The sequence below is a fragment of the Aristolochia californica genome, unplaced genomic scaffold, assembly GCF_029961685.1.
Source record: "Aristolochia californica isolate CCGP_79_NKW_82.1479 unplaced genomic scaffold, dmAriCali1.0.hap1 SCAF_12, whole genome shotgun sequence".
Lineage (NCBI taxonomy): Eukaryota > Viridiplantae > Streptophyta > Magnoliopsida > Piperales > Aristolochiaceae > Aristolochia > Aristolochia californica.
In genome coordinates this window covers 19,669,433-19,688,225 of record NW_027181793.1, presented here as the reverse complement: position 1 = coordinate 19,688,225, position 18,793 = coordinate 19,669,433, and the positions used below count along the sequence as shown (strand labels likewise).

Genomic DNA, 18,793 nt, shown 5'->3' with positions numbered 1-18,793 from the left:
ATGAAAGACTTGGGGCAGCAAGGTAAATTCTTGGTGTCCGAATTTATCGAGATAGAAAAGAGAAGAAGTTGTGTGTGTCACAAGAGCATTATATTGACAAAGTACTTAGCAGATTCAATATGAATAAAGCTAAGACAGTTAGCTCTCCTCTTGCTACTCATTTTAAGTTGAGCACGAAACAAAGTCCTTCTACAAATAGAGAGAATGAATATATGTCAAGAGTCTCATATGCCTCAATTGTGGGTAGTCTAATGTACGCAATGGTATGCACGAGGCCAGATATAGCTCAAGCATTTGGAGTAGTCAGTCGCTTCCCCTCAAATCCAGCAAAAGAGCATTGGAATGTAGTACAGTGGATTTTGAGATACCTCAGAGGTACTTCCAAAGTATGCTTGTGCTTTGGAAATGGTAAACCTATACTTGAAGAGTTTACATATGCAGATATGGCTGGTGACATTGATTCCAGAAAGTCCACTTCAAGGTCCTTGATTACTTATTCAGGGGGAGTTGTGTCTTGGCAATCCAAACTATAGAAATGTGTTGCTTTGTCTACCACAGAAATTGAGTATATTGCCATAATTGAAGCAAGCAAAGAGTTGATATGGATGAAGAAGCTCTTAGAAGAATTGGGTCAGAAACAAGAGAAGTATATTCTCTATTGTGACAGTCAGAATGTCATCCATCTCAATAAGAACTCAACCTTTCATTCGACATCCAAACATATTGATGTGAGGTATCACTGGATTCGTAATGCATTGGATATGAAGTTGTTATAGATTAAAAAAGTCCATATTGATGAGAATGGATCAGATATGATGACAAAACCACTACTTATGTAAAAACTTGAAGTATGCAGAGCAAAAGTAGGTACGGTGAGTCCCCCCACATAGTCTGGAAGGGGGAGAGTTGTTGTGTGGCTTCCCTCCTATATGGAGAATGGCCCATGTGGGTCCATTAAGCCCACAAGGAGAGATAGTTTAGGCCAACCTTATTTAGGTTTACTAAAATCTAAATGCTGCTATCATTAGGCAAAAAGAGAGTGTGTGAGAAAGGAGAAGACAAAAAGGCTATCAAAATAGAGCAGGCTATACAGTTTCCGTCAAACGTTCTAATCGACGTCTTTTGTGGTCTGATCGAGTTGAAATTTTCCAGACACATTCACGACTCAAGACTACAATCTAAACGGTGGAAATAGGATTTTGGGTAGTCTTTCTGGTGTTTGTAGTCGTGAACAGTACTATGTCTTCTTAGGTGAAGTCTCTTCTATCACATTGTTTGGTTGCCAATAAATTGTTTTTCTTGAGATTATTGTTGATTGTATGCCTCTAGTGTTATCTAATGAGAACATTTGTGTACATATCATTGGTGATAGTGGAAGTTGGTTTTTCCCTTTGCTTTGAAGGGTTTTCCGCGTAAAAAATTATTGGCTCTTTGTGTGTGTATGATTTTTTTTTATTAAATTATTTCCCAACAGATTCACACAAAGTGGGAGTATTGTTTCTGTTGTTTGATAATTGATTTGGTTATTTCAATTCACTGTTAACATTTCTCCTAACAAGTTAGACTTCCCGAAACCCTATTAATGATGTAATGCATTCTACAGATTCTATAAGTTTTATCTTTTGTTGTGGTGCTTACAAAAATTATGTCCACAAATTACCCGACAACTTGAGTGACTTCATGGTATTATTGATTTCTCTCTTTGGATCGTCCCTGTTTGACGTGAAGTACATTGGCTCTCGGCGGAAACTCTACGGCGGGTTAGAGGGACTGGCGATACTGCTGCAGGTGGAGCGAGAAGCGGGCAATGCCCACCAGGCTGGCTCAAACAGTCTTCTTACTTGTCGGACTTTTGTGAAGATGTTACAAAAATATAGGTTGGAGCCTAGGAGGTTCGCTGAAATCGTATATGGGTTGAATGAAAAGTGAGTTTGTTGAGATTTACTTGTCATGTATCTAATTAGTTAGCTTTGAATTTGTTCATTCCTTAGTTTGTTTGTACAAACATTCAACTCTTTCATTACATCATTATAAGTGTTGTTCTTAAGATGAAACTTGGGTTTGCTAGCAAAGGTCGGCGACCTGAATTCTATTTCAAAGATGTCGTATATCTTGTATAGGTAACTTTGTGCCTCTACTTGATTTAATTTTTTGAACATTGATGATAGCTTGACTGGATCGGTCAGAAAAACCATATTGATGCTGGAAATAATTTTGTGCAGCTAAGGACATTGGGGTGAAGCAAATCTTTTTGGTTGGAGTTATCGATGGTTCAAATCCAAATTACTCCTTAAACAACTCTTGAATAGGAATCTATGTAGGTGAGTTCTCTTGTCTGGTCTTTTGTTCAAACTAATTCTCTTCTTCTAAAGAGTTCAGCGCGTTGTTCAATGTCTTTACAAAAGCTGGGTTGGAGTTTATAAATGTATACTGGACTGCATATTTTATGGGCAGCATTCATTTAAAGATCAGTTGGACTGCATCTTTAATGGGCATCATTCATCTGTTTGACATGGGTGATGAGTAGTTGGCCAGTATTTTTGGGGACAAATCTTGATTTTACGAGAGCAAGTTTGAATAGGACTCTGAGAATACGAAAATAAGCACAATATCCATAATAAAAAAGGTAGTTGATTCATATATGGAAAAAATTATCAAATTTAAGCACACTTGCCATGCCATGGTTCTGTTTTTTTTTGTCCCAACATTTGTATCACCAGTAGAAGAGCGGTTATGGTTGTATTCATTACTGTATGTTCTCTTTGGAAACAATATATCATGTATCTTGAAAAGAAGAAATCTTGAGTTGGAGTTCATAAATGTTTACTGGATGTATAAGTTTTGTTTAGGTGATTGTAAACTTGATATTGATATTTCATTTAAATTTGTGTTTAATGCAGAGTGTATAAACAATTTTGTGTAGGGTTTATGTACAGAGGTCATGCCCAATTTTAAGTAAAATTTATGCATAATTTTATGTATAGTTTATTTGATATGTAATTTATGCAAAGTTTTAAATGTAGGTTGGATCCCGATCTCAGCTTGAGCTCGAGCTGGAACTCGGTTAAAATTATTGGGCTTGAACTCGATTTCAATTTTTGGCTCGAGGTTGGGCTCGGCCCGAGCTCGAGTTCGAAGTATTTAAATCAAGCACAACTCAAACATATGCAGATTCGAGCTCGGATCGACTCGATGCTACCCCTAATTGCAACTTTATACTCTGCTATCATAGCCTCGATATCATTAAGTTAATACACCAACCTCATATCCAATGCAGTTAAGCACCTGCTTCATAGAGATGAGATGTGAATAAAATTCACTTTAATTTGGTGCTCCTACATATCACTCATTCACCTTATTTTTCCCTTTGAACCTTCATCTTGGAATTTTCAGTTATATAGGTTGGTTTGCCACTGACAACAATTCCAGTAATAGGCTTTAATCTCATCACCCTAGAAGGATATTGTACTTGTCCTCTTGACAAGGCCTTGGTCAGGTGATCTGCCAAGTTTTCTATCGATTTACTATAACTCAAGGTTATAACTTCTGTGGATGTGAGTGTCCTCAAGATTTTATATCAAAGCTTAATATGCCTAGATGCCTTTGACTTATGATTTTTACTTTTAACTTTCATAAAAGTCGTCTGATTATCACAATTAATTAAGATAGAGGGAATTGGCTTATCCATCATGGGAATGTCTTATAATAGACCACTAAGCCATTCAACTTCTCCACCAGCTAACTCTGGAGATTGAAGAGAACACACCCAATTGACTTCTTCTCTTTGACCATCTTTTCTTTTGCGTGTTTACTTGAGCCAGTTGGTCAAGAGTGGTTTGCACCACCGGTCAAAGAGTGGTCACCAAGGGTGGGCGTGATTGCTTGAGCCCATCTCCTCCCCTGCCTAATCTAAACAGTTGTGGCTTGATTAATCCAATCACATCTCCCTTAAAATATAAGATAAGCTCAATTAAGTAAATCACGTTCTTTGTCTCTATGTCGTGTCTCATGACACAATATGTGATACATTATTATATTAGAGGAAAAGTCTCAAGGAATCTTATACTTAATAAAAAATTTATAGGCCCACCTCTATTAACTATTGAGTTAATAACACAACTGTGCTGCTATTTAAGTTTAATATTTCTTCCAATGGTATGAAGTGATTATTTACATTTGTCGTCTTTACAAACTATTGTACGAGAGAAGAAGACAATATGTAGAGGAGAGTATGAGAGGTAAGAGAAGAAGAAACAGGTCAAGAAAAGAGAGTGTGGGAAAGGGAGAGCATAATGTGCTCTTTCCCTACTTCTCATATATTTAAAGTTTAAGAAGCATATTAAAAATCATGACAAGAAAATTAATTTTGGCTAGAAACTCTGCCATAATCCTCATAGAGCTTACAACTAGTGGAGAAATTTTGTTGTAGCTTCTTCAAAAATTTCCAAAGTTTCTTTGGAGCATGCAACAAGTAGGCACTTTGCCACACTGTCGTCAACCCTCCATGAACTGTCAAACATAAGTGCAATCAAACTTCCCTTCAATAGAGTAGATGATGAACAAAACCTCTTAGATTACCATGAAAAAGTGAAGAATGAGGAGAAAATAGAGAGAATTTGAGAAGAGGAGAAGAGAGAGGATGAGAGAAGCAAAAAAACTGAGTTTGTTGGTAGTCGTGCTCAACCCCTTTTCTATTTAATCAGTGGATTAGCACAATTATAAAAATGCCCCTCATACACTTAGACCACTTAACTCCTTGTATCTCTCATTCTGGGGGGGTTAGTCCACAATGAACTTGAATTGAAGTGAAATGAATTGATTCAACTTCAACTCATGTTTGGGTGTTAGTGTAGACGAGTTCAAGTGGCTGAAAAACAGATTCCAGTGTTAGTGCCCCCAAATGAAAAATATGATATAAAGAAGAGAATGAGTAACATTTTATAATATACTTAAATAGAACATATACCTAAACATATAATTAACAAAAATAAACGTGGTTACTACAATTATAAGTGATTTAACGTGTAGTATTAGAATATATTAATATCTTAATTAATAAAAAACTATATTATATTACTTAATGATTATAGTTTATTATAAATTAAAAAAATAATTACGTGTGACTAGAATAAATTATACAAATTTAATAAAAAAATTAAAAAATAACATAAGAGAATATAATAAATAAACGTAATGGTTTAATTAATTCTAGCAATTGGATAATTAAACCAATTAATGATTACAGTTTATTATAAATTAATATATAATTACGTGTGACTAGAATAAATTATTTAAAATAAATAAAAAGTTAAAAATAACATAAGTGAATATAATAAAAAAATAAATTATTTCTTAATAACACAAGATATAGTTTTAAATTAAAACTCACTATTTTAATAAAAATAAAAAATACATAATAAATAAATAAATATTTTAATTTATCAATGACATAATATATATTTTACATATTATTAATTAATAATAAATTCACACAAAATGAAAATCTAATGGTTTAATTAAACCAATTAATTATTTTTACTTATTAATAATTAATAAAATATTAACACAAAATGTAAAACCATTTGTTTAATTAATTATAACAATAGGATAATTATACCAATTAATGATTACAGTTTATTATAAATTTATATACTAATTACGTGTGACTAGAATAAATTGTAAACACGTTAAAAAAGTATAAAATAACAAAAACGAATGTAATTAACGTAAATTAATTTTAACAACGAGTTCGTGCGTTTAACATCATCAACTTACTAGTTTAGTACATACGAATGACAACATACATGTTCAAAAGCAATAAAGTACAACCACTAATAATCATTCCACATGCTAGTCGCTATGGAATCTAGAAATTGTGCAGCTCTAGTGGATTCTAATGTACGACGCCCCCACATTGTTGTTGATAGGTTGCCTTCATCCACAAGATCATCGTTATCTTCATCCGAATTTTCACTTGCTAATCGGACCTCATCACCTCCTCCACCAACCTCATCATCTGAATGATCATCTTCCAATTCAAACATATAGTTGTAATCTTCTTTACGTATATAATTGTGTAATATGCAACAAGTTATTTCAATTTTCATCTGGATCTTATAAGAAAACGGAGGAGCGCCTTTCAACATTTGGAATCGAGCTTTTAAAGCACCAAAAGTTCATTAAATAGTATTCCTCAAAGATGAGTGCCTTCGGTTGAATAGCTCTTTATCATTTCTAGGAAGGTTGTCTCCAAATTCTTGTAGATGATAACGAGTTCCTCGATATGGAGACAAAAATTCTAGCATATTTGCATATTCAGCATCGACTAGATAATATTTACCTACAATAAAAAATATTTTCCACATAAGATAGTTGAAGATAAAATAAAACAAAATTACTACATAAAAATATATTATTTACCTTAAGGTACACAAATTATATTTCGGCGAGTCAATACGTCCTTCAATACACGGGAATCAGCTGCTGATCCCTCCCATCCAACAAATACATAAGTGAATTGCATATCAAATGTACATGTTGTCATCACATTTTGTGAGAGATAGCCCTTTCTATTCTAGAACCTATGTTGTTCTTCAAGTGGGATGTTCGCTTTGATATGAGTTCCATCAATAGCCCCAATACAATCCTAATTATATTATTTTAATTAATACAAAGTAACTCTAAATATTAATCTAAAATTGTTCATTAGATGCCAAGTGATGTTACCTTAAAATACGGATAAAACATTGGATTGTTTAAAATCTTCGAGTGAGTCCATTTTGAAGGCCGTTTGATGTAATCAGACCGAAGTTTGATAATAGCATTCAACCCCTTATTAAAATACCTACTTATAGTCCAGTTTGATCTATCAAACATCTCTATTGTGACACTATATGTTTGTCCTTGACCAACAGTTAGGAGAAAATATGCAAGTTGTTCTTCCACTGAGATGGTCTTTGTGGGTGATAAAAATCCTTTACTATGAAGTATCTCTGCCATTTTTTTTAAACACAATTTGATTCATCCTGTAAACTTTTCAAAATTTAACAAGTGAATTCGCTAATGCCTTTTGAAAATAAATAGGACCACCAATCTCACGAGGACATAGTGCACATCTATACCTATGGCTGAGATAGTATCTTCCCATAATGTATATAAGACATGTGAATGCTATCATTCTTACATTCCTATTTTTGTGTTCCATGGAAACCTGCAAATACAATCACCACAACCACAATGACGACTTCAAAAATAATTCATGTTTCTTCCTAAATGTCATAAACACAAAAACATACCCTTATCTTCAATCATAACCTATTTTCAATCACACCTATATAAAACCATCTCCAATCACACACCCACAATATTCATCCGCAAAATAAGAACACAACAATCATGAAAACCCAAATCTTAACCATAATAACATTCATAATCTATCAATGATATGGCTTATAAAGTCATAATTAAAAAAACATAATTAAACTTCAAAAAAAGCGTCCCAAAATAGATAGTGTACTTAAAACTATTGACTACATTTCACCAGAAAAAAAATCTAAGCAAATCAAGTCGTTCTTCCACTGGCAACTTCGTAAACATGTCCTTCTTTGTTGGTGTATCTAACAATAGAGAAGCGCGATACTTCATATCTATTGACAGGTCCGGGATTTCTGTGAGGGCTTCATACCAATTCTCTCCGACGGTTTTATCTTCTTTAGGTTTTACTATAGTTTCACACAATAGGGTGGCAATTTCTTTCATTGTATCAACGAACACGATACTATCATCGGTGGCCATTTGCGATCTTTTTCTACGATGACTTGAAGTTGACGGGTTAGCACTTGGAGACTGATCAGGTGCCGACTCATTTTCTGTAAAGAATGGCGAAGGAGTATCTCTACCTAAATCAACATCCTCGAGCATGTCCAAGCGTGAATTTTCTTCCTCATGCTCCACATCATTGCACATGTCTTCGTCATTTTGACTTACTCTCCCCATGGCTATTGAGTTTCCCACTACCAAAGCCAATTTGTCATAAAGGGGGTAGCCTTGTTGTCTATACTTTTCAGCTTATTTATGCTCCTACAAGGATAAAACATCATTTAGATGACTTGGAATAGAGTTATAGTAATGCGGAAAATATACAAAATATTTTACAGTACATCATAATTTACTGACCTTGATATAATCTTGCCATACAGAATGACATGCAGTAACTCGATGTGTGGTTGCATCCCAACTGAACCCACTAGTGTTGAGACAACTCGTTACTGCTTGGTAAGTTTTCTTCCATGATCTTGTTCGATTCTTGAGTTGCTCAACAATTTTTTTTATTAGCTACGTCTTCATTGAACCTATTGACACAGTCTCCAAATACACGTCATGCTTCCAAACCCCATTGGGCATCCTGTTCCCCATATTGATTTGCTCAACCAAGAGATCGAGCATTTTGTTGTCATCATCGAAGGTCCAAATGTCATATGATCAAGGAGTTTGTTGTCTTCTTCCAGCCATTTATAATCTATATCAGAGATGGTCCTCAAGGAAACTATTTTTATTAAAAAACCATTACCCGTCGTAGTAATTAGGGACACACAGAAACACAACCAACAAATAAAAAATACCATGTGGTGGATATTTATAACACCAAAATCTCCTCACCACATGACAAGAGTATTCCATAGCCCTTCAAACATATTCAACAACATTCTAAAACATTTCAAAATAAATCGAACTAATTTCATTGCAAATGACTAGAACAATGCAAAAACAAACTCATCAAGTCCAAATTCACCGAACACCCCTGGTAGAGCCCCATATGACTTCGCAGTCACTACGAACCGTACATCATCATTGATGGGGGTCGGGTTTCTTTGGCTAATGGACGCCCGTGTAGGCGACTCAGCCTTATTTAAACTGGACTAAACCCCCTAATCCTAAACCCTAACCGCGAACCCTAACAAATTAAAATAAGCCCCAAAAATCCCAAACCCTAAAACCCTAAACTCTAGACCTTAAAACCCCTAAAAGCCCCAAACCATAAACCCTAGACCTTAAAACCCCTAAAAGTCCCAAACCCTAAACCCTAGACCTTAAAACCCTTAAAAGCCCCAAACCATAAACCCTAGACCTTAAAACCCCTAAAAGCCCCAAACACTAAACCCTAAGCACTTAAAACACTATCACCCCAAAAACTGAGAACCCTATTTTTTTAAAAAAAAACATAAACCCTAATTCTAGACCTAAAGACTAAACCCTAGACCTTAAAACCCTAAAAGTCCCAAACCCCAACTCTAATCCTGAAATTAAACCCTATCAAGACGAAATTGAACCCTAAATCCCACAATTAGGCCACAATCAAGATAAATTACGCACAAAAATTAAAATTAAATCAAATACAACACTAAATTAGTTGAAAAAAATTAGGGTTTCGGCTTACCTTCTGAAATTTGGGGAAAACCACCGCCGAATGGGGAAATCTAAGCCCAATTGAAGAAATCGACCCCTAAATGTAAAAAATCAAAGAAAATCGAAGGAAATTGGAAGGGGGGGAGGAAAGAGAAGAGCGAGAACGAGAAGGGAGAGGGAGACCGAGAGGGAAAAGAGAGAGGGAGATGAGAGAGGGAGAAAGAAGAGTGAGGCCGAGAGAGAAACGGAGAGGAGATGCTTAGAAGAGAAGAAGAAGATGGGGTGAAAAAATTCGAGCGATGACGAGAGAAAATTGACAGCGAAAACGTGAGATGACGAGAGAAAGCAGAGAAAGCAAAGGGAGCAGAGAGAGCGAAGACGAGAGGAAGAAGATGGGGCTAGAAAAATCGTCGGGAGACGAAGGCCGACGGAGAGGGAGAGGAGAATAGCGAATGACGATAAATTTTTTCTTTCGGGGGGGAAGAAGTTCATCAACCTATGTGTACTAAATTGAAGTATATCACATCCTATTTTTGAAAAGGATTGATAGTCTTAGTGGATTTCTCTTCTATCCAATGATAAGAAACAAAGACATATCAACACTCAAAGATATGAACAAGAGGATACATTATTCCAAGGTACAACAATGTCCACAAAAATAAAGGAAGAACAAACTCATACAAAGGTGGCACATGAAGCAAAGTGGGACACGTCACCCATGCAAATCCAAGCAAGGGTGAAGTCCATCTCATCCCCACAAAGAGTGAAGTCCCCATGCATGGCTATAGATAAATTCATCTATACAATTCTCGTATGCAGTCCCAATATAACCTTCCAAAGCTAGTCAAGGATCTCCTACAAATCATGATCAATCTACCCATATCAATCAAGGAGATAAGTTATTTCAAATCACTTCAATCAATTACATGAAGGAATTCAAGATTCAAAATTAATGGGAGAAAAAATGAATGATTAAGCATTGATTTATATAATTTTGTCAACACGCCTAGATGACACCTAGTTGGAGGATGTCCTTGAGATTTTATTTTTCAATTAAGGGTCTTGCAAAACCTATATAAACCCTTGTGATTCTTCTACATTAATATAAACAGAACTCGTTCTTCCAAATAGAGATGAATCACATATGAGGGAGCAATCAAAGTCACTATGAATCAAAGACATGTAAACATTGCAGGATAAGAGTTTGAACCGTAACAACAATGAAATTTCTCTTCACTTCTTCCCAATTATTTTATTATGGACTGCAGCTTAATTGATCCAGACAACATAAAAAACAGGAGATGGACAAAGTAATGGCACACCAAGAACGAAGAAGAAAGATCAAATTATCAATGTTTCGAGTGTTTGGTAGCGAAACGGTGCAAGGCCTGAGCAATGGTGACGAGCTGACGGAGATTGCTGTTCTCATCAGCTAACAGAGACCCATTTCCATTCTCAAACGCCTTCTCGCACTGTGCTGCCCCATCCAGTACCACCCCCAACTTGGCTCCGTCGTACTTTTTAGCGGCAAAGGCCTGAGCGCTTTCCTGCAAAGAGGAAACGGCAGAAGTGTAGGCGTTGAGGCAGGTATTCAATTGGTCCTTGGTCAAGTCTTCGCAAGCTACAGAGTTCATCTTCTTGATGAGACCACTTGTTCTTGAAGCATTCTGCAGAGCCAAATCAGTGGTGATCTTCAATAGTCCAGCGATCTCTGTGGTGTAGCTCTCCGGAACGGTTTGGAGGGAAGTGACGCAGAAATCGAGCTTGATAGCGGGGTTGAACCGAGTGGCTCTCTGACAGATTTTGTTGATGTAGGAGATGCCATGGGCATTTGCAACGTGAGGAGTTTGGACGGAGACGAAGACAAGGCAGAGGAGAGGCAGCACAGAAACGAGAGACTTGGCTGCCATTTTATTTTTTAATTTTTTTTCTGGGTTCTGATGGGATCTGATCATTGTAACTTGTCTATATATATTGTGCTTCCTGCCGAGAAACAAAAAAACAGAAATCGGCTATGTTTGGAAAGGTTGAAGAACGGAGAACCTTTGGACTCGGCTGGATGTTTGGAGAAAATGACGGTCTAAGATGTTTCATAGCTGAGAATTGACGTTTGTTCTATTTTTGTTATTGATCCGCCGAAACCACAAGAAAACATAAGAGTAGTTACTGCAAGTTATAAGACATTCTAATGGCGGCATGTCCTGTTCCTTAAGTTTTTAATTAAAGCCATGTGATCATTTTTGTTTGTTAAATACAGCAACCACGGAAAAGCCAAAATTGGAATGAGAACGTTGAGAACCAGAAGCAATAAGTATTTGAAAAATAGTGTTGATGAGGCTAATGGCTTTATTAGAGCATAACAAATCTAATACAGACGGAGGAGAAAAGAATTGAAGTACATGGAAAAACAAATTGAGTAATGAAAAACGAATTAAAGCATCATTGAGACGCTGCGAAACGGTAGGAGGCATAAGAGAGAGAAGCCAGAGACCAGCTGTGGTGGATGGGTTCCGCCTTCGCCTTCACGCCAGCAGCCCCCAACGAGACATGCAACGGGTAGAAATGCCCCGGGACTTCTCTTCCTTCACCTGCTCGAATCCTCCTTTGATCAGCAATTCCTTCACTTGCTTTGCCAGTTCTGGGGAACCCGGCGCTGAATAACGGAGCTGCAGTGCAGACGGATACTCGTCATGTTGCTTTTTATTAGTGGTAAATGACAACTTGCAGTGGAAGAAAATGACACAGAAACTATCCAAATCATTCCAAAATAACGAGAGACAAGTAGAATACAGCGTTCAATATCGGACAGTCAAACTCCTTCCTCGAAACAGCTCTCAAATATCAAACAGAATGGGAAAGATAACTGAAAGAAAAAAAGGAGAGCAGCGGAGTTCAAAAGTCAAACCTGAGGCATGGGATCAGGAAACATCTGGAAGACGTTGATGGTATGTTTCGATCAACAACGGTGACGGTGGGTTCAGCCGTTTCCCAGTGAGCGGAGATGATGAGAATACCTCTGGGCTTCGTCGCCAAGATATTCCCGCCATTGCTGCAAGAAAGGCCTGACCGGCAGCGAAGCGTTGATGGCCACAGTTGGGGCTCCGTGACCAATGAAGAAGGTGTCCATGGTGCTTGAGTCTTTGCAGGGAGACCAAGAAAGAGAATTTGCTTATATAGATGTCAATGGAGATTGAAGACGACAGACACGCCCAATTGACTTCTTTACTTGAGCCAGTTGGTCAAGAGCGGTTTGCGCCGCCAGTCAAAGTGCTGTAGCAAGCATGGGCGTGTTTGCTTGAGGCCATCACCTCCCCCAAATCTAAACAGCTGTGGCTTGATAAATCTAATCACATCTGCCCATATTTACACACAAGAATCAGAAAAGGGACAAATTTTATTATACTCATTCCAAGAATCTTGGACATACTATAGATGGTTGCTACAAGCTCCATGGCTATCCGCCTGGATATAAATCCAAAACCAACAACAATTCTAATGCTGCTGTTTATCAAGTTTCTACTGCTGATGCTAGTCATGGTTCTAATTCAATTGGGAGTTTTGTTTAGAATGTGAACTCAAATCAATATCAGCAGCTAATGTCAATGCTTTCTACACATTTGAGTAGCTCAGCAAAGGTCACCACTGCTCCGAAATCTTCTACAACCAACTACCTTGCAGGTACTTGTTTTTCTGTGTCTTTAAATCCTCTAATTTCTTCACATCAATTCTGGATTGTTGACTCAGGAGCTACTCGACATATTTTTTCTCAAGCTCATGCTTTTGTTTCCTTCCATTATGTTCCTCACACTACAGTTAGTTTGCCAAATCATTCTCAAATTTTGGTCCATTTTGCTAGTGATGTTAAACTGCATTCTAACCTTATGCTTAAAGACGTACTATTTGTCCCTCAATTCAAATTCAACTTGATCTCTGTTAGTGCTTTAGTTACTGAATCTGGCCTTACAGTAAGTTTCTTTCTTGATTGTTTTGTTATCCAGGATTTGTCCACCAAGAGGATAATTGGCAAGGGTGACAAAGTCCAAGATCTCTATGTTCTTAGTGCTCAATGTTTGAATTCTGTTTCCAATGCTTTTGTTAACAATGTTTCTGCTCATGTTTGGCATAATAGGCTAGGACACATTTCTTTTAAGAAACTTGATTCTTTGAAAGATCAGTTGAAATGTGATGTAACTAGATTACATAAGTCAGATTCTTGTTATATTTGTCCCCTTGCTAAACAACGTAGGCTGTCTTGTGAATCCCATAATCATTTGTCAAAATTTCCTTTTAATCTCTTGCACTGTGATATTTGGGGGCCATATCAAACTGTTTCTTACACTGGTCATTGTTTTTTCTTAACTCTTGTTGATGATTGTACTAGATTTACTTGGATTTATCTGTTTCTTATGGGTGGCACAAATCCAAATTACCCCTTAAACAATTCGTGAATAGGAATCAGTTTTTCAATATCTTTACCAAAGTTGGGCTAGAGTTTATCAATGTATACTGGACTGCATATTTTATGGGCAACATTCATTTAAAGATCAGTTGGACTGCATCTTTAATGGGCATCATTCATCTGTTTGACATGGGTGATGTGTAGTTGGCGTAGTTGGCAAGTATACTGGGGACAAATCTTGATTTTACGAGAGCAAGTTTGAACAGGACTCCGACAATACAAAAATAAGTACAATATCAGTATTAAAAAAGGTAGTTGATTCATATATGAAAATAATTTATCAAATTTATGCACACTTGTCATGCTAACAGTTTTGTTTTTGTTTTCCCAGCATGTGTATCACCAGTAGAAGAGCGGTTATGGTTGTATTCATTACTATATGTTATCTTTGGAAACAATATATCATGTATCTTGAGAAGATGAAATCTTGAGTTGGAGTTCATAAATGTATACTGGATGTATAGTTTTTGTTTGGGTGATTGTAAACTTGATATTGATATTTCATTTAAATTTGTGTTTGATTATTGAATGAGTGTTATGAATAATTTCATGCAGAGTGTATAGAAAATTTTATGTAGGGTTTATGTACAGAGGTCATGCCCAATTTTAAGTTAAATTTATGCATAATTTTATGTACAATTTATTTGATATGTAATTTATGCCAAGTTATAAATGTAGGTTGGATCCTGATCTCAGCTTGAGCTCGAGCTTGAACTCGGTTAAATTATTGGGCTCAAACTCGATTTCAATTTTAGGCTCGAGGCTGGGCTCGGTTCGAGCTCGAGTTTGAAGTATTTAAATCAAGCACAGCTCGAACACATGCAGATTCGAGCTCAGATTGACTCGATGCTACCCCTAATTGCATCTTTACACTCTGCTATCATAGCCTCGATATCTTTAAGTTAATACACCAACCTCATATCCAATGCAGTTAAGCACCTACTTCGTAGAGATGGGATGTGAATAAAATTCACTTTAATTTGGTGTTTCTACCTGTCACTCATTCACCTTATTTTTCCCATTGAACCTTCATCTTGGAATTTCAGTTACATAGGTTGGGTTGCCACTGACGGCGACTCAAGTAATAGGCTTTAATCTCATCACCCTCAAAGGATACTGTACTTGTCCTCTTAACAAACCCTTGGTCAGGTGATCTGCCAAGTTTTCTATCGATTTACTATAACTCAAGGTTATAACTTGTGGATGTGAGTGTCCTCAAGATTTTATATCGAAGCTTAATATGCCTAGATGACTTTGACTTAGGATTTTTACTTTTAACTTTCATAATCGTCGTCTGATTATCAAAATTAATTAAGATAGAGGGAATTGGCTTATCCATCATGGGAATGTCTTATAATAGACTAGTAAGCCATTCAAATTCTCCACAAACTAACTCTAAGGCTACCATCTCATCCTCCATAGTAGATCTAGTAATCATGGTCTTCTTAGAAGATTTCTAAGCGACAGCAAACACCCCCTCCCCCCCCCCTCCACATAGTGTAAATACAAAACCACTAGTGGCTTTAGCGTTATCGAAATTAGATATTTAGTTAGCGTCACTGTATCCTTCTAGCATAGCTGGAAAACCATAATAGTGTATTGTGTGATTAATAGTACCTTTCAAATGTTTAAGAAGTCTTTCAATAGTATCCCAGTGAGTTTTATCGGGGTTACTTGTATTCCGACATAGTCTTCCTACCGCGAAGAAAATATTTGGTCTAGTACAGTTTGATAAATACATGAGACTTCCAATAATTTAAGAGTACCTCAACTGTGAAACACTATCCCCACCATTCTTCTTTAATTTTATGCTAGAATCATATGGTGTGTTAACTAGTTTACATTTCTTATATCGAAACCGTTTCAAAACTTTTTCCACATAATGAGATTGACTCAAAGCAATCTCATTTTTAGTTTTAATTATTTGATTCCTAATATCATATTCGCTAACCCTAGGTCTTTCATATCAAAATTATCATTATGGAATATTTTTGCCTCTAATATTTTGATATTTTCATTTCCAAATATCAAGATGTCATCAACATAAAGACATAACATAATGAAAACCTTATTTTATATTTTTAAATATACACATTTATCAAAATCACATATTTTGAAAGCATATGATAGAATTACCGTTATCAAAATTTTCATGCCACTACCTGGGAGCTTGTTGTAGACCATATAAATATTTGACTAGTTCACACACCTTATTCTCATGACCAGGAATTACAAAACCCTCTGGTTATTTCATATAATTTTCTTCCTCTGATTCTCCATTGAAAAAGGTTGTTTTAACATCCATCTGATGTATTTTGAGGTTATATGATGCAATCAGTGCAATAAGCACTCAAATTGTAGTTATCCTAGTAACTGGTGAATAAGTGTAAAAAAATAAAATTGATCCTCTCTCTCTGACTAAAACCTTTAGCAACTAATGTATCTTTGGATTTCTCTATGGACCCATCAGGATTATGTTTCTTTTTGAAAATCCATTTGCATCCAATTTTTCTGGACCTTGGAGGTAAGTCTTTTAATTCTCATGTATGGTGTGAAAAAATTGAATCTATTTCACTTTTAACTACTTCCTCCCACATGGACGTTTCACAAGATTTCATTGCTTCGGTAAAAGTCAATGGATCATCCTCTGTGAGGAATGTGTAAAAATCATCTCCTAAGTTCTTTTCTATCCTAGGTCTCTTACTCAAAAATTACAGCATCATCGGATTCTTTAATAGTAGTTATAGAAAATTTAGGTAAATTTGAATCTACAACTAAAAACCAATATGCATTGTTGCTTTTTGCATATCCTATTAAAATTGCATCGTAAGTCTAAGGACTCAGCTTTATCATGTTAAAGTTTATTTTAACTTTAGCAAGACAACCCTATACTTTAAAGTATTTAAAAAGAATTTTCAAAATTCTATAGAACTATATTCTCCTCTTCTATCTGACCTAAGTTTTTTTTATTGTTTTTTGGGTTTGATTTTCTACTTCTGATTTAAAATTTTAAAAATTTTCTAACGCTTTATCCTTAGGCCTAATTAGATACACATAGCTTTATTTTGAAATATCATCTATAAAGGTAATAAAATACCTTTTTTCTCCTCTGGTCAAAATACAGCTCATCTCACAGATGTCACTATGTATAAATTCTAGAAGGTCAGAGCTTCTACTTGTTGACATAAATAGCTTTCTAGATTTTTTTGATTGGACACATCTCACACTTATTTTTTAACCTTGTATTATTTTTTTTATAGAGCGTCTACTTTTTAGAGTATTCATATTTACATGCCCAAGTCTACTATGCCATAAGTCAAAAGAGTCAACTAGCATGACTTAAGATGAAGTTTAATTCTCACTGATATTTTTGGTAGAAATTACATTTCATTTGAATAAACCGTTAGAAACATAACCCTTTCCTACAAAAGACCCACCCTTGGTAATTACAACCTTATTCTATTCAAACACTAATTTGTAACCTAATTGACTCAGAAGGAAACCGTTAACAAGATTCTTCCATACATTTGGCTTGCATTGCACATTGTGTAGAGTGAGAGGGTTCCCAAATGTGAACTTCAACTCTATTTCTCCTTCACCTATCACTTGAGCAACGCAGGAATTGCCCATTATAACAAATCTCTTTGGCCGCCTAATATAAAGAAAAATAGGAAATATCAGAACAAATATGGACAATTGTTCCTATGTCAATCCACCAATCGGTTGTATTAAATGCTAGATATATTTCCAAGTTAGTTGTTACTAACCTTTCATCGGTTCCAACCGAGCTAGTTTAGATTTTCAAGTTTGCCTGAGGAGTGGTACCATCACCTTGCCCTTTAATTTTTTTTTTTTTATACATTGTTTAGCAAAGTTACCCGATTTTCCATAGACATGACATGCCCTCTTGTTCCGTTCTACAAAATATTTTGTTTAGGATTACCAAGGAATTTCTTGGGCTTCTTCTTTGATTCTATCAAATTTCCTCTTCCACTAACTTCATATCCATTGCCTAAGTTTTTCTCTTTGTTGTTTCTATGCTTTTTTTGTCAAATCGACTCCAACACTTCATCTATTGTGCAAAATTCTCTTTAAAGTTTCATCTGGATCTAGAAGTCTGACCATCTAGATTCCCATGGCAACAATAGGAATACCTTGGAAATAGGAAATTCTTAGCAATAGGGATACCCTTGGCAATCATCGTAGCAACAATGATTTGAATTTCATGTGGTTGATCGAATACCGATCTGCCATCATATAGGTGAATACTCTCCTATGAAAAACTTCTATTCAAATTTTGTTTCTTGCCCGTAATTTAACTCTAAAGTCTTCCATAAACCTTATTGGAAGATGGGCTCAAGCCCACCCGACCAAGGAAGGCCCACGCATCCAAGAGAGGTGGAAAATGGGATCAAGCCCACGGACCAAGGAAGGCCCACATAGTGGTGGCATGATGGTAAATAAAGAGTCATCACATAAAGATGACATTGATGTAATTATTTTGATTTTTAGGGACATAATTTTAATATTATATTTTTACTCATCTATTAATAGAGCTTCAGGGGGAGGGTTAGGACAAGTCCATAGCCTCTTTCTTCTCCAGTTTTTTTCCCAAACATGTCATCTCCTTTTTGCTCCATGAGCTAATCCATAAAGTCCTGAAAATCAACAAACCTTTTGTACTTTTTGCATCAAAATACAAGTTATATAAATTATTGCTTAGTGTACTAAGGATAAGACAATGACACAAATAATCATCTTTTTCATATTTGTGTTAACACTTGATATTGTTGGTTTATGGTCCTTTGGGCTACTAACTGGTGGGGCACTCACAACTAAGAATAACTCTAAAGTTTTTAACCAGTATTCCATCTGTTTCTGCCATCTACTGAAAATTTTCCCATCAAACGATTCGGGTTTCAGTGTTTT

The 18,793-nt window shown here is 35.9% G+C and overlaps 2 protein-coding genes across 2 annotated transcripts; both read right to left on the bottom strand.

Moving 5' to 3' along the window:
* Window positions 1–10,754: 10,754 nt before the first annotated feature.
* On the bottom strand, window positions 10,755–11,315 carry LOC137946664 (putative invertase inhibitor). Its single transcript, XM_068792990.1, has one exon. It carries the CDS (start codon window positions 11,313–11,315, stop codon window positions 10,755–10,757), a length of 561 nt encoding a protein of 186 aa, XP_068649091.1.
* A 612-nt stretch (window positions 11,316–11,927) lies between these two features.
* Window positions 11,928–12,532, bottom strand: LOC137946663 (4,5-DOPA dioxygenase extradiol 1-like). The gene is made up of 2 exons (XM_068792989.1): window positions 12,420–12,532; window positions 11,928–12,153 (listed from the first exon to the last, which is right to left on the bottom strand). The coding sequence occupies exons 1-2, from the start codon at window positions 12,530–12,532 to the stop codon at window positions 11,928–11,930; spliced, it is 339 nt and encodes a 112-aa protein (XP_068649090.1).
* Window positions 12,533–18,793: the final 6,261 nt, after the last annotated feature.